We start from the raw sequence: 24,415 nt of genomic DNA, 5'->3' as shown, positions 1-24,415 counted from the left end.
AGGTCTTCGCTAGGAAAGGAGTGCTCCCGGGAAACACAGACAGGACTGCTCCCTCCTGGTGCCCACACCTGACTTGGGTGGCCATTGACCCTCTGTTCACACCACGAGGTGACAAGAGCTACTGTGCAGGTCTGTCATGAGAATTAGAGAAAAATACATGGCTGGGGTGGGGTGCATTCGCTTCTTCAAAAGGAATTAGCCAAGCCTGTATTGATTTCCAGGAAAAGTAGATGTGTGTGTGTGTGTGTGTGTGTGTGTTATAGTAATATTAATATATGTGAAAACAATCACACGGCAGTTTACGTTTGTAAGTATTCATGTTCCAGCTGGCGTTCTCAGTACTCTTCACGTTTCCACTAATGGGCGCAAGTAAGAACCCAACCTGCTCCCTAAGCCCTGGGTCCCGGGGCCCCGCCCCCGAGTTCCTCAGCTGCTGGGGGTGGGGAAGGTGATGAAGGGGCCTCCCTCCGGAGCCCTGGGAGGGCTCACCCCACACCGCCCCCGCGGAGACTCACCGAGACGGGAGCTGCTGCGGCCGAACCCACCATCACGTGACCCTGCACGCAGGTGTGGGCATTTAGGCAGATGCTGCGGTGCTTTTCCTTGGCGTTGCTTTATTTCCCCGGGGAGCACACTTTTCCAGGAAAGATTGCATGTTTATGGTTCCTCCTTGTTAACTAAAGATTGGCCACACTGAGGACCCCACCCCCAATTGCTGACACCTGGGGGCTGACTCCTGTCCGGAGCCGGCCTCCCGCCCACTGCCCGCACCTGACTTAGCCCTTCGCTCACCTGTGGTCGCGGGGCACTGACAGGTGACCTCGTGTAACAGCTCCATCTGTGTGGTGAAGGGGAACTTTAACCTCCAGGCCGAGGTCACACAGCCGGTTCAAATCCCGGGCCACCACTTAGCGGGCTTGTTTACCTAATCTCCTTAAGCCTCCTTCCCTCCCCAATCTAACGGGATTTGCTAACAGTGCTGACCTCAGAGTGTTTGCACGTAATTAATGGAGATAACCCACGGAAAGGATTAAGCTTGGAGTTCAGTAATGATTGGTTATTGCCTTTGTACTGGGAACAGTAGGCGGTAACAGTCACAGCCCGTGTGAGGGTCGGGGCTGTGCCGGACCGACCAGCAGGGCTGTTGGCTGCACTGGGAAGGCGGGGGCGTCGGGTGGAGAACGCTGTGGGGCTTTAGGACAGAAGCCTCTCCAGGGACAGCCTGGAAGGTCCCCTCTGGGTGTGAGGGGGGTAAGGACGAGCCTGGATCACTCGCACGCTGTCTTCCCACCCGGCCTGCCTGTGTGGCTGCCATGTATTGGCCTGAAACACCGACAAACTACTGGCCATGGCCCAACAGGATTTCACTGCGGCTGCTGAGTGCCAGCTTCACCTGAAGGTCCCGGGTCACACGACGTTCTCCTTCTGCTGTTTCCCAACCACGTAAAAACGTCACGTCCTCAGCCTTGGGCGGCACAGAAGCCGGCGAGGCCACAGCAGACGCTGGGCTGCGGCCCCGTTCCAAAGGCACCGGGTGGCGTCCCCCAGCGGCCGCTCCCTTCCCACCCACCCCTCCACTCAGCGCCCTTCAGCGCACGGGCACAGGGAGCCCCTTGAATGCTGACATGTATACACAAGCCTGTGACCCCACACAGACCCGGGCCCCGAACCCTGCCCAGCACCTTCGGAAGGTGAAGAAGGCACCCCAAGTCTCCCCTCCTGGGGAAGGCCGTCCCTCTCCTGCCAGCAGGCCTGCACGAAGACCCGGGCCCCGCGGGCTCCCCGGACCTCCCCAGTCCTGCAGCTTTAACTGAGCCGTCGGCATCACTGACCATGGCCACCACACGAAGGCCGCGGGGTGGGACGCGGCGACGGCTCATTAGGAACTCCCACGACAACTTCACACCACGCTCCCTCTGCCGGCGCTCGGGCCTTACCTGGGCCAGCGTGAGCGTGGCCTGCTGGCAGGCGCCGCACCGCACCCGGAGCTTCCCCGGCTGCACCCGCTGGCAGGGGCCCTTGCAGTAGACGTAGAAGCTGTTGTAGGCCGGGCGACCTGCGGGGAAGAAGCAGGTGTGGTGTCAGGGATCGACCCAGAACCAAGCGGGCAGGCGCCGGCTGCTTCCGGGAGCCCTGGACACATTCACGGGTGAACGTCCCACCACGGCTGCAGCACAGTCATCTGGGAGAGCTAGTTTCATGCTCGAAACAGAAAGAGGCATTTCTTCCGGCCACGGCCCCACTGAGCCGAGTGCGCGGCCTGCTGCTGGGGCCATGGGGTGCCCTCTGCCGCCGCGGCTGTGAGGGACGGAGTTGGGGCTGTGGGGACGCAGAGACCATGCTCCTGAGTCCAGCTTCACCCTCCGAGCACAGTTTGAAGGCTCTGGACTTTTCTTCTTCCTATCGATCCACAGGGATGGAGCAGGCATCTCCCAGGATGCGAGAGCCTCCCGGGTTGCTGGGTTTTTGATGAAGCTGTTTCAACCCAGGGTCACACCCGGGAAGACAGAGCCGCAGGGCGGGCGGCACCCAGGCCGGGACGGGGCTGTGCCTCTCACTGGGCTCTCCACCAGGACACGTGCCGCCTAGCAACACGCCATCGGAGTCAGAGCTGGGCAGTCAGTCAGTGAGCATGCGCCTCTGGCAAGGAGGAAGCCCCTGGCGGGCCTCACACGTCCATGTTTGCAAAGAGCTAACTTGACCCAAAAGCACTTACCAGTGAAAGAACAACCGTGCTGTAACTCTAGGTCTCTAAAGTTACTAAATACTTCTCTAATCCTTAACTTACTGCTGGCTGGGTAAGGTATTTTTGATCATTAGGAGTGAAAATATTTAGACTCCCAAATGCATATGATTTGTTTAAAACAGAATATAAATGAGAAAAGATCCTAAAGTCTTATGAAGCTCCATTTGTTTTACTAATTTACAAAAAAAGACATACTGAATGGTCATTTGTTCAGCCATCTTCACTAACATTATGGGTGGCAATACTTGTAAAATGAAAAGCACAATAAAGATTCAAGTTTCCTATTTTTATCAGTTATTGGCAATATATTTTATAATCCTCAGTCTCAGAGATTAATATTTGGCTTCCGGTTTCCAGCAGATATCTACCTGTCCACTCTGGAAATCACTGATGAGAAACTACCCTTTTCTGACACCTTTTCGTAACTTCAGTGCCTCGATGTGTGTGGTATTTAAGTTGATGAATATCACAGTGTTGTTAGCACTATAATAACCACTTAAAACATATCCTCAAGGTCAGGTATCAGAAATGGGACAGATGAAGCATGTTAAAGCTATAGAAACACCATGACAACTGACAGAACAGGGGAAGATCAGGGAACTGTGACATTTTAATGTGGAGTAAGGTGAGCTTATGAAGGTGGCAGAGCCGTTACTGTTAAAACCTTTACCAACAACACGGACAAATCCAGTTCCTCGAGTTTTATAACCTGGGTAAAGGTTAGACGGTTTTAAAAGGCAGGAGAAGAGGGATGGGTAAGGAACGCTCCCAGAGGCCCGCCCAGACCCCAGCCTTGCGGGGAGCACAGTCAGCGAGCTGCGCAGAAGAGCCAAGTGCCTCGAGACCGGACTGGGGCCTGCTCGCTCGCTCCCTCCTGCCGGAGAGTCGCCAACGTGGTCTCCACTACGACACCCCGGGGATCTGCAGACCCAGCCCCCACCTCCGGGCTGCCACCTGGGCCGGGGCCCCTGAGAAGAGAGAGCACGGCAGCCGGCGCCCGGGCCACAGCCCACGCCATGACACGAGACCGCTCCTCACTTTCCAGGGCGGCTGGGCTGGGGAGGAACGGCCAGGCCGAGGTCAGGCTGCCCAGCTACAGGCTACAGCAGATTCCGAGCTGTCGGCTCTGCGAGGCCAGAGTGGGTGAATCCTGAGATCCCCTTTCAGACCATTTTCCCGCCTGCGTGGCTACAGGACACCGCATGGCAGGCTTCTCAGCGTCACGCTGAGCTCTGAGCGCCCGGGACAGGACGGAACAGAATGGGAATCGGAAGACACCCGGTGAGCATCTCCGGGCAGCCTCCCGCGCCCGCCTGCCCGCCCGCAGGCTGAGCACACGCTCCCAGAGGCCGCCTAAGGCGGGCATGGCGGGTCTGCCACAGCCCGTCCGGAGGGGTCCGCCGGCTCCGGTCACCAGCGTGGACCCCGCCCGGTGACTTGTTTGGGTCTGAAAACCCTTTTTCCCTCCTGACCAGCTCTTCCCGAGGGCCGCCCCTTCCCGTGCAAGACTCAGAGCAGCTTGTGCTGGCAGATTCCCCTCTTTGTGTTATAAGTTTTCAATCTAGAGAAACATTTCACATTTCCAAACTATCTGCTTCCTGCAATTTACCCCCGCGAACACTCTGCATGGCTGAGTGTGGGGGGCCGTCTCCTGCACACACACCCCCGGGTGCTGCATGTCAGCATCTGTCCGCTGAATCCTTTGTAATTAAGTCGCAGCTAACACGGTGCTCACCCCTAAGACCTTCAACTTCCTAGAAATGACTTTCCCCCAGATAACCCAAGGAGCTTTTCGATGGCTGTGTTTCTGTAGCCCCGCTGGTGGACTAGCCAAGTCCCCTGGGTGCCCCTGAGGGCACGGCAGTGGGTGCCCGCCGTGCAAGCTGAGCCCAACCCGAGGAGGGGAGGGGCGGCTCCGATCAGCCAGGGTAAACAGGACTCCACAGCACCTTAAAAAAAAAGTTTCCTTATTGATTTTCTCTTTTTATACAATATAGTTTTATTGCTTTCCTTAGAGAGGAGACACAGAAACATGGATCGGCTGCCTCCTGCACATCCCCTACTGGTGATCGAGCCTGCAACCCAGGTGTGTGCCCTTGACTGGAACTGAACCACGACCTCCTAGTTCATAGGTTGATTCAACCACTGAGCCATGTCGGCCAGGGCCAGGCAAACTCTACAGGCTCAGAACAGGAGCCACAGAGCACAGCCCACCCAAGCCTGCCTGACCTGAGCCGTTCTGTGCAGGTGCAGGTCTTAACAACACGAAATGAAGGAAAGCGTTCAATCCGTGTGTGGACTTGCCCTAGGTAAGTCCACTGCAGAGGTTCATGAACCAGCTCTGCCTGATGCTCCAAGGAGCCCCGGACAGTTAGCTCCGCTCCACCCCAATCCATCAGCTTACGTGCTTGTCATACCGAGCCAGGGGCAGCCTGCGGATGGAACTCACAAAGTGGTCTATCCGCTTCTCTCTCGAGGTTTTTTCCCTGTTGGAGGCTGAGAGCAGTTCACGGTCGGTCAGGATGCATCGAAGTGTCTGCAGGAACTGTCCCGCCCGAGCACTGCAGCCCCCTCGTGGTCTTGAGCTTTCCTCTCCCACTTTGTCCGCGTAAGGACACCCTCACCGCGCCCCCCCTTTCCTTATTCTCTCTTCTTGGTCCAGAAAGTGCCGAAAGCACGAGCAATATCACAGCATCCGGAGGAAAGAAAGCCCCTGTTCAACACAGTGTTACTCGCTTCGGTTTGTGAAAAGCAGCATGACCTGCAGCATTCTCGTTTTTCTTTTATGTGTCTTAGGCATGAGCTCAGGCCCAAAGCCTTTGTGGTAATAAGACAAATGGATGCTTAAAAAAAGTCGTTCCGCCTCTGATGGAAACTTCCCGTTCGCCTCAGAAGTTCCATCCCGCTGGCCGGACCCAGAGCTCAGCTGCCTGGGGTTGTGTCCTGGCGGCAGGGCGGGCTGAGCGCAGGGGCACCCACTTGCTGCAGCCGCCGAGTGCCCTTGGCTGCCCTCCCGCTGGCCTCCGGGACTGGACCCCAGTCTGCTGGGGCGTCTGTGAGCACCTTGGATGGGCCGGAAGCAGAGCCTCCCCAGCACCTGCAGAACCCTGCTGTCCTCCGCTGGGCAGCGGTCATTCCCTCAGACCCTGACTCACCGACGGGCCCTCCCTCCCACTGCCGCCCGCGCGGCCCCGGCGTCACCAGGCCGCAGCCTCGCTCCCAGAGTAACCCAGGCTCGGCGATTCGCCAACAGCCTCCACCACACGCCCTCCACCCAGGAGCCTCCCAGGGGCCTCCCAGGGAGTTCCGCAGGGGCCCGGCTCAGTCTCCCGCTGCGGGCTGTAATGGATGCCTGGCTGGCCTCCTCCGGGAGGGCCGTGATTAAAGCTGCGCCTCCGCCTGCCGGGCGCTGTCATTCTTGTTGCTACGGATTTATGTTTTCATTCTTCATTTTGAAGGTAATAACCTCGCGCCCCATGCCCAGACGAAACTGGGGAGAGGCATAATTTAAGGACCAGCGCTAGATAAATAGCCACGGCCAGAGCCAGCGGGTGCTCATTCACCCAGAAATGGGCTCCTGTGGGTGCAGGCGAGGGGGGTGCAGGGAGTCACGGCCCTTCCAGCCCCGAGCGGACGTCCAGGGCTCCTGCTTCGATGGACGAAGGTCCTGACACTGCAGGTGAGGGTGTGCAACTTCCTCCAAAGACACCTCAGGGCTGGGCTGTGCGCCCCGGCCCCGCCCGCGGGCCCTGCCCCTTCGCCATCAGGAGCGGACACGCCTGCCCTCCCCTCGCAGGCTGTTGTGAGGGTTGGAACAACACAGCTCAGCCTGAGCATCGACTTATGAACCAGGAGGTCAGGGTTCGATTCCCAGTCAGGGCACAGGTCCGGGTTGTGGGCTCGATCCCCAATGTGGGGCGTGCAGGAGGCGGCCGGTCCCTGATTCTCTCTCGTCACTGATGGTGCTCTCTCTCTCCCTCTCCCTTCCTCTCTGAAATCAATAAACACACATTTTTTAAATAAAATGAAAGAACACAGGGGAGGCTCAGCATGGCAGCGCCTCTTCTCATTTGCCATCAACACACTTAGAACCGGGTTCCTCCAGGTCCGTGCCCTGTGAGCCAGGTGCCCACTGTCTGCTCCAGTCAAGGCTGGCTCTCGCAGGCTATTTCCATGGAAGCCTCATGCTAACTTTTGGGAAACAGCTGAGGTATAGTTCTATTTAAATTGCTTGGAGCCCAACCAATCCTTCAGGATATTTGGTTAGGTGGAGCCCATTACACTGCTCACTGGCACGGGGTGGGCACAGGGAGGGCACGGGGTGGGCACGGGGCTGGGGGCTGACCGGACTCCTCATTAATGACAAGCATTGTCATGAGAGCCACGGAACAAAGCCACAGGGTCAGCGTGGACTCTCATGTAAAACCTGACCCTTAGCGGTATGAGTTATTAAAATGGAAAACAAAAAATCCAGGGGGAAATGCTTTTTAGTCCATTGATCTCCCGCTTTGTTGCAAGATAGCTGAAAGTTTCAAAATTAATGCTGATAAATAGGTGAGCTGATTGAAGTTATAAATATCTTCAAAGAGCTATTCGAAGCTCATGAAAATCCTCTTTTAATGAGGTGAAAACAGGAAGATTAGCTCTCCTTGAATGCCTCAGAGGGCCCAGTGCTGCGCTTAGACACTGGGCTGCAGACATTATTCCCAGCCTTCTAGAAACAGGATTTCCTACTGCGCACGGCCTGGTTCCTCAGACCCTCTGGGTCTAACAGGGCCGCCACGAGCTGTCACCGGGTCCGGCCACCAGAAGCTGCCCCGGCACAGCTCCCTGCGGCCCTTTGCTGGCCCCGAGGTGACGGCCACTTCAGTGCGGCAGGAGCTGCTCCCTCCCACCTGCTCACTCCGCCAATGGCCTGACGCCGGGCCATAGCTCTAAAGACCCACACGCAGACGAAAGTCACTCCTCAGCTCACAGTGGAGACCTGCAGTGACTTCATTTACACAGAAGAGCCTTAGAAACAGGGAGTAATTAGAGGCACGCATGGAAGGCAGATCTGTCACAGGGGCAGTGAGTGCCGGTGCCACTGGCACATCAGGAAAAGCACTTCTCCTCCCAGCGCCTGCTGTGGCCTGCAGGACAGCAGGACAGCAGGACAGCAGGACAGGTGGCTCGCTGCTCAGAGCTCAGGCCTGGATGCCAGCGGTCCACCCGTGGGCTCTGCAGCACGTCCCCACATGGGCTGCCCTCTGAGATGGGCTCGCCTCATTTCACGGAACAGGCCCCATTGAGCTAATGTCAGACAGAACCACGTGCTACCGGGCGGGAAGGTCAGGAGGGTACAGTGTTACACTGAGGACCTGGACGTTGTTGGCAGCCAGTTTCCAGGGTTAATGGATGCCATCCAAGTACAGTCAAGGTCTTGTCAAGGGCAACGGGGTAGGATGCCTCTGGGTTAACAGAGGAAAGGGGAGAATCATTCCGAGGTAAACACTAAGGGAAAAAGAAACAAGTGCTATGAGAATGGGGCATTAAAATTGGCTTCGGGAATAGAGGGGATTAGTTGAAATCGCTTTGTCGAAATTTGATTCACCCATCGAATGGAAGTGTCAGTGGACCAGATACATACTGAGAAGGTCCTATGGCACAGGTAGGTGGGCTGTGTGAATCCTCTCTCCTCTTCACCTGCCATCCTCAGATCCTTTCAATATTACATTAGCTAAAGCAGTGGTCGGCAAACTGCGACTCACGAGCCACATGTGGCTCTTTGGCCCCTTGAGTGTGGCTCTTCCACAAAATACCACGGCCTGGGCGAGTCTATTTTGAAGAAGTGGCGTTAGAAGAAGTTTAGGTTTAAAAAATTTGGCTCTCAAAAGAAATTTCAATCATTGTCCTGTTGATATTTGGCTCTGTGGACTAATGAGTTTGCCGACCACTGAGCTAAAGGTCTATAGCATGTGAGCCATGAATAGGCCTCTTCCTGTAACCTCTCGGGGTAACTAAGGAGAAGCATGAGTTTTCACTGGTCCCAAAAACTGCATCCAGTTCTCAGGAAAGAGAAGAATGATAAGCTAATTATTCAGTGCAAACTAGATATTATTCCTCAGAGGAATGTTTTATTTCCATCTTCCTAAGAATTACTGATTCCCTCCAATCACCAAGGACTGGGAACATAATTCATGAATATATCACATCATCAATCCATCAATAACTTGTAGTTACGGGCAACAACTGCCAAAGAGCGGAGTGAAAACACATTACAACCGGATCGCTCCCTTTGGACCGATTCCTGTAAATCTAAGCAGCCGGAGGAGAAGCAGCTGCTCCTCAGAGACACCTGCATGGTGTGCGGTGGGCAGCCATTGCTACATCTTCTAGCGCAGCCAGGGAGCAGGCTGTGGGCGGCGGTGTCTGTGCGGGGCGGGGATGGGGGAAGGGTTGGGCGTTCTGCTTTGTCTGCTGCCTTGCCCAGTGGCCCTGGAGTCTCACATGCTAAGATCGGAATGTCCTTTAACTCGGGAAGCTGTTTGAAGGGCCCACTGATTACATGTTGATCCCCGAGGAGCTGATGGCCAGGACTGGGGTGTTGCAGACAGTTCTGTGTGAGGGCACAGAGCTGGAGGCACTCCAGGTGTTGTGATCTGGGACCAATGGGGATAGCTCTACAAACATGGCTAACGCAGGGTGGAAGCCCAGTCCACAGAGCAGTGCTTGGAAAAAACAAAAAGGTTATATTACTTCTGGCCACAGTGAAATCGTAGTCTCTCTCTGACCAACTCCAGATGCACCAAGAGTGGTTTTTCTATAGCTGTTAGGTATTTTGTGTCCGCTAGAATATTTTCCACATCCGATGTCATGCTGTGGAGAGGATCCCTCCATTTGAGGAAGTGTCCCTCAGCTCTCCTACCAAAATGGAGGCATTTGACGAAGGCCTCCCAGTCAGGCGGCTGCTCTCAGGTCAGCGTACATAGGGCTCGTGCTGATGTCACGCACCAGGCAAAAGCAAAGCAATTTCCCACCAACACTTAGATCCGACTTAAAAGGATGAAAAGTGGAACCAAAAGACCCTGGTTCACATTCAGCCTCCCCTCCGTGAGCTGGGGCCCTGAAGGGGAAGCTCAGTCTTTCCTGTCGGTTTCTGTATAAACAAAGACAATAGTACGTTCCCCGTGAAAAGCAAGTAAGGTGAGTGTAAAAGTGCCATAAGCTATCGAGTGTTAGCAAAAAACGTAATTGTTCTATTGAGAGTGGAAAAAGCTCTGTCTCTAAATGGACTTAGAATAATGGCTGGCAGGAGAAAAATACGCTTTTCCGTCCCAGGACGCACATTAAATAGGACTACCGCAGCTTCACTCTCAAAACAGAGAAACAGTTGACACTTGGAATCAGGCCAAACAAGAGCGCGGTTGTTTCTTCGGTGCTATGGCAACCGTTACCATTGGTAGGGCAGGCGTTCTTTACTTCCGGTGGAGATGCCAGGAGTTCCTGTTCACTGGGCAGAAGGTTTATAGTCCTGTAAGAACTTCACTGTTTTGTATCTCAATATTTAGCCTAGCAATCTTACCCTAACTTCTCTTCGTCCATCTATCTATCTATCTATCATCCACCCAGCTAACCACCCACCTACCATCTGGAAATGAAATTTAGGACTGTTCCCCCTCCCTCAAGAACTCATCCCCAAAACAGCCGGTGTGGATGTCACGGTTCGATTCCCAGTTCAGGGCACAAGCCTGGGTTGCAGGCTCAATCCCAAGTGAGCATGTAGCAGGCAGCTGATCAATGATTCTCTCTCATCATTGATGCTTTTATCTCTCTCTCCCTCTCCCTTCTTCTCTGAAATCCATCAAAATAAATTTAAAAAAGAAAAAAAGAACTCACCCCAAAATATGTCAGGCCGGCAAAATCCCCACAACTGTGCAAAATCCTCCTCTGGCTCCTCAGTTGTACTGAAAGGGCATGTTATAGCACAGGCGTCTTTGTTGGCAGAATCCTAGTGTTTCAGTAATCTGATGTGATAGCAGATTTAAGTTGCTCTGGCATGACTGCCAAACTCTGGTCGTTTGGGGGAGGGTTACCCAGGAGGCGCTCCGAGGTACGGGAAGCTCACAGCCTCCGGCGAGGTCGTTAGCATGGATGGTGCGCTGTGAGAGGTGGGCACGTGAGACCGAGTCTGAAGCTTATCATTCTATTTCCCTAGCGGGCGGGCTTCCACGGCTGATTGGTGTTTGGCGGGTATTAACTAATTTATAATCCTAGAATAATTCTCATCTTGTACTACATTCGACCACCCGCAAAAACCACTGATGAGAACATACTCTCTAATAATCACGCTGTATCTGTAATGTGTATTCAAGAGCGCAAGCCTGAAAAGCAATTTCATTTACTTTTTAACAGCCTTGGTGAGAGCGGCTTTAGGTTCACAGCAAAACCCAGCTAATGGTACAGGGGTTTCCACAGACCCTCTTCACCAACACACACACCTCCTTCTCCATTATCGACCCCCGACCCCAGGCGTGGTGCAGGGGCACACTGCCAGCGTGTACAGCCACAGTCCCGCACAGACACGGCTGCCGCTCCCTGTCCATGGTTCCATCATGGCTCACTCTTGGTGTGGTACCGTCTGTGGGTTTGGACAAAGGTGTGACGGCATGCATCTGTCCTAAAAACACCTCTTTGCCCTGACTGTCCCTCCCCTCCCCCCAGCCCCTGGCAACCACTGATTTCTCTTACATCTCCACGGTTTTCATTCTTGGACCGTCACAGAGTGGGAGTCACATGGTAGGCAGGCTTCTCAACTAGGCTTCCTTCACTTAGTCACATGCACCTGACTTTCCTCCATGTCCTTTCATGACTTGCTAGGGCATGTGTGTTCAGTTCTGAATAGTACCGGTACATTGTTGTCTGGATTCACCACCGCTTCTCTGTTCACCTACAAAGGACATGGTGGCTGCTTCCGAGTCTGGGCAATTACGGATGAAGCTGCTATGACATGCGTGTGCAGATAATTACTGAGCCGCCCATTCCCCCCCATCTGAGTGAGTCCCCCCAGAGCACCGCTGCTGTGCTGCATGGTGAGAGTGTGTTCGCTTTTGTAAGAAACTGTCCAACTGCCCTCGGAAGTGGCTGCTCCGTGTTTCATAGCCACCGGTGATGAGTGAGGGTCCCTGATGCTTTACAACCTTGCTGGCGTTTGGTGCTCAGTGTCTTGGATTTTGGCCATTCTGACAGGGGTGTGATGGCATCTCATGGTTTTAACTTGTGGTTCCCCAATGACATATGCCATGGAGTCTTTTCATATGCCATTTGCTACTTGCATATGTTCTTTGGGGAGGTGTCTGGGAACAGCTTTTGCCAATTTTTTAATTGGGCTGTTCATTTTATTGTTGAGTTTTACAAATTCCTTGCATATTTTAGATAATAGCCTTTATCACATGTCTTCTGCATATATTTTCTCCCAGTGTGTGGCTTGCCTTCTCATGATCTTGACATTGTCTTTCACAGGAAAAAGTTGTTTAATTTAATGATGTTTAGCTTATTATTTATTTATTTCATGGATCATGCCTATGGTGTTGAACCTAGGTCATCACCATAGTCAAGGTCATCTAGATTTTCTCCTGTTACGTTCTAGAAATTTTATAGTTTTGTGTTTCACATTTAAATACATGACCCATTTTGAGGTTGGTTTTGTTTGTTTGTTTTTGTAGAATATAACGTCTGTCAATATTCAGTTGTTCCTGCACCATTTGTTGAAAAGACTATCTGTTCTCCATCAAATCCTCTTCAGAGATCAGCCGGCCAGATCATGTGGGTGTGTTTCTGGCTCTCTATTTCATTCCATGTATCTATTTGCCTGTTCTTGCACTCACACGGCCTGCCTCTATCACTGTAGCTTGATAGCATGGCACCGCATTAGGCAGCATCCATTCCCTCCCTGGCTTGGTTCTTCTTCAGTGGCATGTTGGTAGTCTGGGTTGTCTGCCTCCTATAAACTTTAGAACCAGGTGATCCACATCCAAAAAACAACTGGCTGGGGTTTTCATTGGCGTTGTTTAGATCGAGCTGACATCCTGACAATGTTGAGTATTGAGTCTTCTCCATGAACGTGGGATAGCTCTCCACTTATTCAGGTCTTTGGTTTCCTTCATCAGAGTTGTGTGACTTTCCTCACATAGATCCTATAAATAGTTTATGAGGTTTATATTTAAGTTTTTTATTTATGGGGTGCTAATGCAAATGGTATTGCTTGTATTTCAAATTCCACTTGTTCATTGCTGATAATATAAGAAAGCAACTGACTTTGTATATTAACTTTGTATCCTGCACTCTTGATAGTTCCAGGAGTGTTTTTGTCAATTCTTTCAGATTTTCTATGTAGACAATCAGGTCATCTGGGAACAAAGTTTTAGATGTTCTCCTCCATCTGTGATGTCTCTTACAAATATGTTAATGTTTTTTCAGATTGACTGTAAGTACCCTCAGTGTTTGTCTCAAGCTATCTTTATTTTCCTCATATTTTTGTTGGGTATATTGGGTACAGAATTCTAAGTTAACATGTGTTTCGCAGTATTTGATATTACATCACCATTTTTCTTCTATTATTTCTAGTAGGCGTCATTCAAATTATTTTCCCATTCTAGTTAATCTCATCTCTTTATTTGACTTTCAGATCTTCTCTTTCCTTAGTGTTTTATTTCCTTTATGACATGAGCTTCCTGTGCTTGAACTTGACTATGACCAACTGGAGGCTTTCTCACTGGCCTTGCCTGGGACTGTGCACTCTTGAATCAGAGAAACTCTCCCCAGCCAGTCTCTGAGAAATCTGCCTCTCCTCTCGGTTCTCTATTCTCATACAAGGGTTTCAGATACAAGGGTTTCTGATCAGTTATATGATCGCCATCTCATTCTAAACTCCTATTCTCTTAAAACTATGTTTTACACTGCAACCCATAGCACATTCTGGGCCATTGCCTCATCTCTATATTCCAGTTCACAAATTCTCTCTTTGCAATCACCTAATTTGTTGTTTCACTCCATCCACTGGGGATTCTTAAAAATTCCAATAGCTGAAATTACGTTCTATTCAATAGTTACCTTTTCCTGTTATGTCTGTGTTAATTTACATTTTTTTATTTTGCTTTAATTAACATAAAACACATTTGTTGCATATTCTGTTTCAAAATGCCATTTCATTTCCTCAATTTTGGGGGAACTTATCTTGTGGTTTATGGTATCTGGACCCCTCCACGCAGGAGGAACATGTTTGACACTGGTCATGTGCTCCCTCCCAGTAGGGTTTGGCTCTGCGGCATCAATGCCCCACACCTGAGATCCCTCTGGGAGCTTTAGTGAGTGCCATTCTGCCTGAAGCAGCAGACACACCACAGGTGGGCCCAATCCTTAGGGTAACTTCCCATTCCGGATCGCACAGGTACTGCAGGTTAGATTTGCTTCACTTCCCCCATGTCTTACGTGTTCTGCCAATTTCTCAAATGTGATTTCCAGGCTCCTCGGTGCCGAGTGCACGTGAAGGACACCTCCCTCCCCTCCGAGCCACCTGGAGACCACAGGGCGCCAGCCCACACATGTAAGCCCGGGGCTTACCCATTCCTCCACGAAGAGACGGCGGTGCGGTTTCTGTTTTTCACCGGTCCCTGGAAACCCATTTTCCCTTCTTTATTTTAGTGTGTTCTTTTTGGCAATTTCACTTATGAGTTTTAAATTGATGTCAGAGAGGAAGGGAGAGGAAAAGAAAGAAACATCAGTGATGAGAGAGAACCACTGAGCGGCTGCCTCCTGCACGCCCTCTCCTGGGGATCGAGCCCGAAATCAGGGCCTGTGCCCTGGCTGGGAATCGAACAGAGACCTCCTCGTTCATGGGTTGATGCTCAACCACTGAGCCACGCCAGCCGGGCCTCCCATGAGATTTGTAAATGTGACGAATTTAACAGGAGACATTTCCTGTGACTTAGGTCTGCATCTCGCTGGCTCCAGAACTCTGACGCTGTGAAAGCCCTCCTAGCCCAGAGCTGCCGTGTCCGCACTTAGTGTAGGTGGAGAGACATGAACGTCTCTCCCGTGGGGCCATCATGTTGTTTCGGGTTGTTTGTCCCGCAGTCGAAAGCAATCCTGTTACACCATGGAGACTGAAAGGAGACCTATTACTGTTGTCAAAGCACAAAGAGACTCCCATCCTTGGGAAAGCAGAGCGCTCCTCAATGGGTGTGGCGTGAAGAGGGAAGGACCTCCGCCAGAGGGTGGACTGACATTGAGGTAATGGCTTAGAACCTGCAAATGGCCAAAATGACCTCTGAAACTCTCCTCCTGCTTTTAAAAATGTCTCCACATGTGGAGCGTGGCTCAGTGTTGGGACAGGTTCAAGCCTCGGATTAATGAGAGGGCACGGTCCTCAGGTGGCCAAGCCATGTGCAAGTCCCAGCACAAGTCCAGCCAAAGGCCGTGGTTGTCAGCTTGAACCTATGGCCTGAACCTGTGGTCCCAGGAGGCTGAGTGATGTGGGCTTGATACGAGTCAGACGCCTGTACTTGAGTAGATTCGAAACCCGAGAGAACATTGTAAACATCTTGACCAGGCCCTTGCTTTGCCTGCTGGGATCTGACTGAAAAATAAAGACTCGGCTTGCACTGTCTCCCATCCAGGCACATGGCCACCTGGTCCAGCGATATCCGCTTGTCTGTTTTCCTTAATCCTTCACCGCCCCCTCAGGTTCACCCTTGGCTGCGCTGGATGCGGTTCATCTATAATTCAGTGTTTCCCACAGTGTGGTGCGCGTACCCCCAGGGGTGCGGGAAGAGTTTGGGGGGGGTACGCGTTGCACCGGAGTTTGGTGGGGATATGCACTGACTGCACCGTGCTTAGCTGCGCCTAATTCTACGTTCTCATGAGTACGAGGGGTACTCGGCGTTACGAAAATTATAGAAGGGGTGCACATAGGTCAGAAGTTTGGGAAACACTAAATTCTACATCACCAGAAACATCATCACCCAAAAGTATTTTGATTGAATAAGAAATAGAAGAAAAGAAAGACAAGAGTCGAGAGAGACACAGGTACCTTAATCATATGTTTTGACCCAGCACAATGCCCCATGTGTCCCTAGACCCCTAGCTCTTCCGGGAAAAGATTACTATCTTCACGGCAAGACACCTTCCCAGCCCATGTTCATTCCCAACGGGACCGCCTCTGCCGGGGTGCTTACTAAATGCCCGCCTCCGCTTCACATCAAACACTCCCCTCCTGGCGACGCCACCCCTGCGATGGAGACCCCATCGTGAGCCACAGGGAGGCATGGAGGCTGCTTCCCCGTGGAGACTCCGCCCCCCAGCGCACTTCACTGGCCCTCATCAGCATGTGATTACCTGGCCTGCCCGCTGCCCGCGCAGCGCCCTCTCTGTCTTCCTGCAGAATGACGGCCAGGCCCTCGGAGTCGGTGGGGAGCACGGAGCTGCTGAAGTCCACGCGGGTCAGGCTCTCGGGCTCCCTCACGAGGGCCCCCGCAGGGCCCCGGAGATGGTCCCTGCCGGAGGCCGAGGCGGCGCCTTCTCCCCGGGGCCTCAGCACCACGTGGACGATGCTCTGCTGGCCCAGGTCGCAGCTCTGCGGGAAGAGAGAAACACGCGACTGTAGTCTAGTGTTCACATGCTGGTGAGGGTGAAGGCACCCGAGTTCCAGGCCAGGTGCGAGCCTGACTCTGCTTCTGTGGATGTCAGCTTGCAGTCATCGGACCTGAGGAGGGGACGTGGGACAGGCGTGTGAGGGGTAAGGTGGCACCCGTCCCCTGCCAAGGGCACCCCGCTCACATGTGTCTGTCCCACCGGACAGGGAAGTGGTGGGGGGATGAATGAAGCACAACCACAGAAAACCAAAGTGCTGTTTAAAGGGACATACACTGTAGGTGACAAAGAGGCACCCTGCAGGCTCGGCCTACTCAGGCAGTGAGAGGCGATGCTGCTTAAAATGGTGACTTCGAAACTTCATTCACTCATTCATTCATTCATGTCGTTAAAGATTTTTAGATAGAGAGGGAGAGACAGAAACATCGATGATTCACTGATGTTTATCTCTCCCTCTCTCTCTGAAAACGGTTAAAAAAAAAGTGTGTTAAGGGAACATATGATCATGGGAGTGTTGGACACGGAAAGATGGCGGTGGAGGCTGGATGAGGAGTCACAGAGCGCAGGGAGGAAGGCTGGTGGTGAGGGTGTGCCCACCCGGACAGGGAGCCCCTACCTGCTGCCCTGGGGCAGGGTCTGGCCCAGGAGGCAGCTTCTGGTCTGGATTCCCAGCAGGCAGTCTGTGCTGGCCCAGGAGCTCAGGTGGCACCTCATCTTTGATCCTCTGCCACCCAGGCTCACGACCTCGGTCACAGACCCGTGGGTACGTCCCCTCCAGGCTGTCTGCTCCCTGGGGCGGTGGGTGCAGTCCTAACACCACCACCAATGACCTGCTTATTTACCCTCCCACTGAGGGCGGGGGAGGCTGCCTAGATTAGGTCAATCACCTTGAGGAAAGAATTGATCATCTCGTCAGGCAAACTGGGAGGTAATGATGGACCCTTCAAAGTTTAAAGAGCTTTTTTTTTTTTCATAGTAAATAAACTTTATTTATCTGTTCTTCCGAGATGACATTGCCAACAATCACAGGTTTGCATACAATAGTTATGTGTTGACTATTTGCAATTTACAGTAGTATTTTTTTTGTGTGTGGAAATATTGGAATCATGTCTGCAGGACAGAGTGCACAAAAGGGGCCACGTGCTGACCTGACAGCCCAGGGGAGGCCTGCATGGCGGGCTTGCAAAGTCAGACCTAAAGGAACCACTAAGGATGGTCTGACATTAAACTTTAACTAAACGCCATTAGGGTGGGCAATCAGCTCCTAGGCTGGTATCTTCACCTAAACTGAGCCTAAGGGTCTTTTTGCATCTATGATAACACACCCTTGAAGTGTCTGAGTAGCCTGTAACTTCCCTTCTTCTGGAGCCTCAGGGGCACAACCTAAAGCACAGGCTCCAGGACAGAGGCCACTAATCTCTTCATTGTTATCACTAATTGTTCCTGCTCTGCACCCACCAAAGTATGTGTCCATCATTTTACTTTTTATCCAACCCCAGGGGTTCCCTGCTTTGCTTTATCCACCCCATTACTCTATCACCAATGGATTTCAGGTAACCCACCTAAGTCCCTCCTTTGATTGTAAAGCATAAATACAGACGTAGCCGCCATTCTCCAGAGCATTATCTCAATTCCTTGAGGTTCTGCTTCCCGACAGGCATATGTGGACAGTTTGGCTCAAATAAACTCACAAGGATTCTTAAATTTTTTTTTAATCTTATTGATTATGGTCTCACATAATTGTCAATCACAAGGATTCCTTCAGGTTTCAATGGTTTTTTACCTTAGCAAAAGGGACCTCCACTCCGGCAGATAACATGGGGGGGACAGGCTGGGGGCGGAGCGGCTGAGAGCCCCAGGGCCTGGCAGCAGCAATCCTTTGCAGGGTGGGACCTGCCCCCAGGCTGACCTTCCTCCCGGCAAACCCGGGGCCTGGAGGTTTGGGCCCTGATCTTTCCTCCCCGAGGTAACATCCGGCCTCAGGCCCAGAGAAGCAGCCAAACCAGCCCGGCGACCCACTGCAGTAACCCCACCAATGACTGCTGGCAGGACCCCTGCCCTGGTGCCAACGATCAATCAGAGGGGACCCCAACCCTGAGAGCCCCCCTGGGAAGCTGCTGCACATGCTTCTGAGATCTTCCCGTGGGACCTCCCTAACCTGTCCCCCTAGGCCCTTAGGATGGAGGGCCCAGGGCTCCCCGCCCCCCAGCCCAGGCCCAGCTCCATTAGCTCCGGCCTCCCAGGCTCCAGGGCCTCCCTCCTGCTGCACACGCTTTCCTCCGCCCCTTCCTTCTAGTTCCTTCTAGGAGCCGCTTCTGGTCCTCCGTGTGGGCCTGGCTCTGACTTCTTTCCCAGCCGGGGCCCAGGTTTGCTCAGACCCCAGGGGTCACACACCCAGTGCCGCTGCCCACAACAAACCAGCACAAGGCCCGCCTCCCGCACCCAGGTGGGCGGCCCCCCCAGGACCGAGGCTGGAGAAGGAGGCCACCAATGGGAGGTGTGGGGGGGGGGGGGAAGAGAGGGCGCGAAGGGACTTACAGAGAGGCGCATCTTGGGCTGGAGACGTGCAGGAGCCCTGAGCAGAGCAGGAGTTCGAGGTTCAGTTCTACAGACAGGAACCGCCCGGGCAGGGAGGGAGGCTGGGACAGGCCCTGGGGCAGAGGGAGGGGCGGAGGGAGGGCTGCGGTCCCCAGGGACGTGGGTGGGGTGCCTGCTGGAGCCCCACCCCTCTGGCTCAGCCCAGCACTGCCCCTCAGGGGTGTTGCCCTTCACCCTCCCAATGTGTGCACAGCCTGGGCACTGGTGGTAGGTCCTTCACAGGGCCCTCAAACCCCCACCTGACACCCCCAGTCTGTCACAGCGCCCCCCCACTCCGATGGCCCACCTGCTCCTGACATGGCCCGCTCCCTGCTGCCCCGCGCAGCCAGGTGCCCAGTGACCCGTTCTGATGGCGTCCCTCCCACTGCCCTCCCGTCGCCCCACGTGCCAGAGCCTGGAACCGCCCACCTCCCCATGGCCCCTGACTGAGCACATGCACAGGACACAGAGCACGGCGCTGCAGGACCTGCCCACATGCCCGCATCACCTGCTGCGCGGCCGGCTGCACAGGTCCTCATAGGCTGGCCGTCTAACCACTGAGCTCACCGGCCAGGGCTGGGGACCTGTTCCCACACACACTCCCCAGGGCGGCCGGACCCACTCGGCAGCTGAGTCCGAGCGGAGGGAGCACTGCGGAGGGAGCACTGCGGAGGGTTTGGGTGATTCACCCGCAGGGATGTGTAAAGGGGTGCTCTGTGGCCCATGTTTTCCCTCTCTGAGCCCATTGCCCTTCAGACACTCACAAGCTCTCCCCAGTTCATGACCAGGGGACGGCTAGCAGAGCATCCAAGTCAGCCCAGGGTCACAGGTCAGCCCCTGCCCAGTGCTCTGCGCCTTCAATGACGCTGCTGTCTCCAGTATCCTCAGTGGGGTCGTTCATTTTTAAAAATATATATATATTTTATTGATTTTTACTGAAAGGAAGGTAGAGGGACAGAGAGCTAGAAACATCGATGAGAGAGAACCAAAGATCAACTGCCTTCTGCACACCCCCCACTGGGGATGTGCCCGCAACCAAGGTACGTGCCCGTGACCGGAATAGAACCCGGGACCCTTCAGTCCGCAGGCTGATGCTCTATCCACTGAGCCAAACCGGTTAGAGTGGGGTCATTTATTTTAGTTCCAAGTTGTCAACCCCCCTCTCATCAGACAAAATGCTCCATCCCCCATCCCCTCCCACCCCCTATTCCGCTGGCCTGTGGTCACACTCGCCATCATGCCCCAGCCCGTCCCCAGGCCTGCAGGCTCCGAGCTCCGTCTGCAGTGCTAACAGCACACAGTGTCTCCCTTAGAAAAGCAACAACGATTCGTCAGGAATTATCAGATGAAAGATTTCCCAATTTAATAGTCAATGATGCTATCAGATTTTAAAAATGATTTCAACATTAAGGAACTCTCACTTTGATAAGTTTAAAGAAACACTTTTTAAAGCAACTGAAATTTAATTCCTTTTTTTTTCCTTCTTGCTACTAAAAATCCAGAATGCATATTTCTTGCTCCTTCTGGAAATAACTTCCAACAGGCAGATGCTCTGCAAGCCCGCGGAGGTTTGGGTGGGGCGCTTTGTGTGTGGAAGGACCAAGTGGCAATGCTGGGGAGTGCGTGAGGGCGTTTTAAGCGCAATGGCTGAGGAGTGCGGTGCGTGGCGACTGCCCACAAGGCGACTGCGTGGCAGAGAAGCCGGCCAAGACGCTCCGGTGAGGGCGGAGCCAGAAAAGAATCTTGAAGTAAAAGTAGCAAGTTGCCAAAGAGGATATATTGTTAGCCCGTTTACTACACATCGTATGTAAGTTTTTTACACGCAGTAAAAGTTTGCGCTTCTTCCCCTGGGTTAACGGCTATTCTGCACAGGCCTGCTGTCCCTCACATCAGGCGTTTTTTAACCGTGTTCGGATTATGTACATGAGACCGGTTAGAGTGCCAGAATGTGTATCTTCAAACCCAATTGTTATAGTTATATTAGTGTGATGTTTTAAGGATTTAAAACAGTGTAAGAATAATTATTTGTGTGATTTAAAATAGGAATGAAAGCATTTACTTTTATGAGTGATTTATAGTTTAAGTGTGAATTTTATTTCTGATCTTAGTCTGAGTTTAAGTAAAAGAAATTATTTGAAATGTGCTTTAGGCTTAATATAAGTAACTCCATATAATGTGACTTGAATCCATTTCGTAAAACTTGAGTTTTAAAACTGACTTTGAGCCCCTAACTGTGTGAACGCCCTAACATGTTCTTGTCTGGAAAGTTGTAACTGTGTGAAAGCCCTAACAAGTGTTTATCTGAAAAGTTGGAAACCGAGGCAAAAGGTACCTGGAGAGCTCCCAATTAGGCACACTGAAGATCTACTGGTTGCACCCAGAAGGAGTTAAGAAACATGCTGAAACGGCCATAAAAGAAGGGAGCTAGAGGCACTGGGCTCAGACCGCGAAGGGCTCCTCCACCCAATGTGCTCTCCACGCCCTTCTCCCCGTTAGGAATACTGCGTGAGACTCTGCCGGAGTGAAGCTGTCACTGCCTGTGAGCCGAACCTCTGAGGCCTCGTTCCTGACCGAGGCGCTGCAGCGGCACGTTCCTGTCCAGTGTGTGTGTCTGTCGGCGCGGATCTCCAGGTGACCTGCCTGGGCTTCTGGAAACCACCAGGACTCTGGTAAATAAACCTCGGGATTCATGCATTCTAACTCTTGTGTCTGTGTTTAGTTTATGCTCGGTCAGTTTTAGTTAAGTTCTGTGGGCAACCCGTATGAGTCCAGGTCTCTGGCTGAGGGACCCCAGTCACCTGTGCATACGTTCCCACCTGAGGGTGAGTTGGAACACCAATAGACCCCTGCCTTCCACCAGGTGTGCTTAAACTGTAAAATTAAACAAAGATCAAATAGCAATCCTACTTGGTTCGGTATGTCACTGACCAGTGTCCCACATATCCAGCAGAATGAGTGCTGCTTCCAGAGAAGAAGTCATTGAGTGCACACACCAAGCTGTGATGACTGAAGAATGGGGCTGGGTTGCAAGAAGGAGGAGTTGGAGTGTTTTCTGTCTGTGCTTTCAGATGTAATAACGATAGGCATTTGTTTCTTTGCTCGCTTAAAAGCACATCTAGGAGAATATCTGCAAGTAAAATACCCAGGTAATCCCCAGCCCTCTTCCCTTTTCCAACAGTAAAGATGCCAAGAGGAAGTGCGTGCTCACTATTCCCTCCGCCTCCTGCTGGCAGGGGCCCGCGTGCACCTCAGCGCTCTCTCGGGGCTGCTGTGCCCTGGCCTAGTGACCTATGACCCCGCTAAAGCTAATGAGCGGGTGCACAGGGCCGCCTCCTTTCGGCCGAGGCTGGGGACCCCAGACGGCTGGCTGAGGGCGGGCAGCCACGCTCACTGCCGGCTGGCTGTGGAACCCACGCCTTTTGTAGCTGTTTTGGACGGTCAGTTTAACCTCCCTGTTTTCGGGTCTCTTCACAGCTGCAGCCTTGACCTCCCCGCCTCCTTCCTCAGGAATCGATCTGCCTGTGCACTTGTCAGGAGCTGGTCTTCCTCACCACCTTGGGGAAACTTCCCGGCATGCTGGACCCGTTTTCACTCAACAGGGGGCCGTGGCCTCACACACAAATGCCGACGCCAGCGAAGTCTATCATTTAGGATTACCATCACTCTAAGCAAAGGCCTCACTCTTCTAGTCCATTTCTCCCAGACACAAAGCACCAGGTCCCCTGAAAGTGAGAGGAGACTTCTAATTAGCTGACAGTGTGGTTTGAATGGTTGCTATGACAACACCAGCTCCTTGAGAAAGACCAGGACAAGGCATCATTAGGAAATCCAATTCTTTGCAGCAGTGAAAGTTGTTTATTTGTTTTGTTTTGTTTTGTTTTAACATCTAGCTAAGTAACTGGCTTTGAAACTGATCAAGTGTTGTATCTACATTCTCTCAAACTTCGCAACAGCTCAGTGAAGTAAACACTCCCGATGAGACAACTGAAGTTCAAAGCGATGGATGTCTTGCCTGAAAATAAATGACCATTTGAAATTAGGTTTTCCTTGTCCCACAACTAAGGGCTATTACCTTTTCCTGAACGAATGGGGATGGGAATTACAGTGGAGACATCTGCTGTGAACACACGCAAACCTTGCTTCACTCTGGCACCAAAGCTACTGTAAAGGCAGCGCTTTGGTAAATCAAGATGACATCATGCCCTAGCCGGTTTTGCTCAGTGGATAGAGCATTGGCCTGCAGACTGAAGGGTCCCAGGTTCGATTCTGGGCAAGGGCGCATGCCTGGGTTGCAGGCTCAATCCCAAGTAGGGGGTGTGCAGGAGGCAGCCAATCAATGATGTTTCTCTCTCTTTCATCATTGATGTTTCTCTCTCTTCCTCTCCCTTCCTCTCTAAAATCAATAAAGAAATATTTTTAAAAAAATTTATTTTTTTTGACATTGTGTCCAGCTGGTGTGGTTCAGTGGTTGAGCATCAATCTATGAACCAGGAGGTCATGGTTTGATTCCCAGTCAGGGCACTTGCTCGGGTTGTGGGCTCCATCCCCAGTGTGGGACATGCAGGAGGCAGCTGATCCATGATTCTCTCTCACCGTTAATGTCTCTATCTCTCTCCCTCTCCCTTCCTCTCTGAAGTCAATAAAATTACATTTAAAAAAAAATATATGACATCGCTCTAGCTGTCTTAGAAGGTTGCTTTATCTAATGGTGCAGGTGTCTGAAACTCTGAGAAATTATGACAGAACATATATGAGACACAAAGCATGATGTAAAGCAGGGACTAAAGCCTGACAGACAAACCAGGATACGCAGACGCCCATAAACTTCAAGAGGGATATCCCAGCTCTTATGGACAGAAAAGTCTCGTCTCCTCCGTTACAAATCACACACTCAGCTGAGCGACCTCTGAGGCAAAGGCCTTGCTTTTGCTAATGGGGCCCACTCCTGAGCATGATGATAAAGGCGGTGGTTTTCCTGGTAGGTCACCATTTAGGCAGGAGATTTGCTTAATCAAAGTCCTGAATGCGCACATATGGAAAGGCTGAAGGGCAAGTCGGAGCACAGATGCAGCAGCCGCGCTTTGTGGTTTGTGTAGCTCATTTCAGGGGCATTGTGGGAAATGCAATGGCTTTCACTCCCAAGGCCATGCGGATGGAGAGAAGGGTTTGCTGTCCTCAGGGCTATAGTCCTGTCGCCCAGGACGTTGGGTGGGGCCACGGGGAAGCTTTCCAAAGCGTCAGTTTGGCAGGGCTGCTGTGACAAGCACCTCAAGCCTGTGGTTTCCACAGAGGAAGTCCCTTGGGTCCCATTCTGGAGGCGGGGCCTGAGGTCAAGGTGTGGGCGGGGCCTGAGATCCAGGTGCCGGCCAGGCCGCTCCTGCTGAACTGAGGCAGGATCTGCTCAGGGCTCTGCCCCGGGCCACCCTGCCCTGTCTTGACCTGAGGTTCTTCCTGTATCCATCT

General features: G+C 52.5%; 1 protein-coding gene across 2 annotated transcripts in view; it reads right to left on the bottom strand.

Annotated features, from left to right (window-relative positions):
• Positions 1-24,415, bottom strand: part of PRKN (parkin RBR E3 ubiquitin protein ligase) — a 351,420-nt gene that overhangs the window by 156,778 nt on the left and 170,227 nt on the right. The window contains exons 3-4 of one of the 2 annotated variants that reach the window (XM_045575139.1): positions 16,122-16,358; positions 1,938-2,060 (exon numbers count right to left, since the gene is read on the bottom strand). In XM_045575139.1, coding sequence (XP_045431095.1) covers positions 1,938-2,060; positions 16,122-16,358 — 360 coding nt within the window. Of the gene's footprint in view, positions 1-1,937; positions 2,061-16,120; positions 16,359-24,415 lie in introns of both variants that reach the window. The other variant, XM_045575140.1, reaches the window with a different exon arrangement.

Source organism: Pipistrellus kuhlii, unplaced genomic scaffold (genome assembly GCF_014108245.1).
Source record: "Pipistrellus kuhlii isolate mPipKuh1 unplaced genomic scaffold, mPipKuh1.p scaffold_m20_p_67, whole genome shotgun sequence".
In the NCBI taxonomy this organism is placed as follows: domain Eukaryota; kingdom Metazoa; phylum Chordata; class Mammalia; order Chiroptera; family Vespertilionidae; genus Pipistrellus; species Pipistrellus kuhlii.
This window is presented reverse-complemented; position numbering and strand designations above follow the sequence as displayed.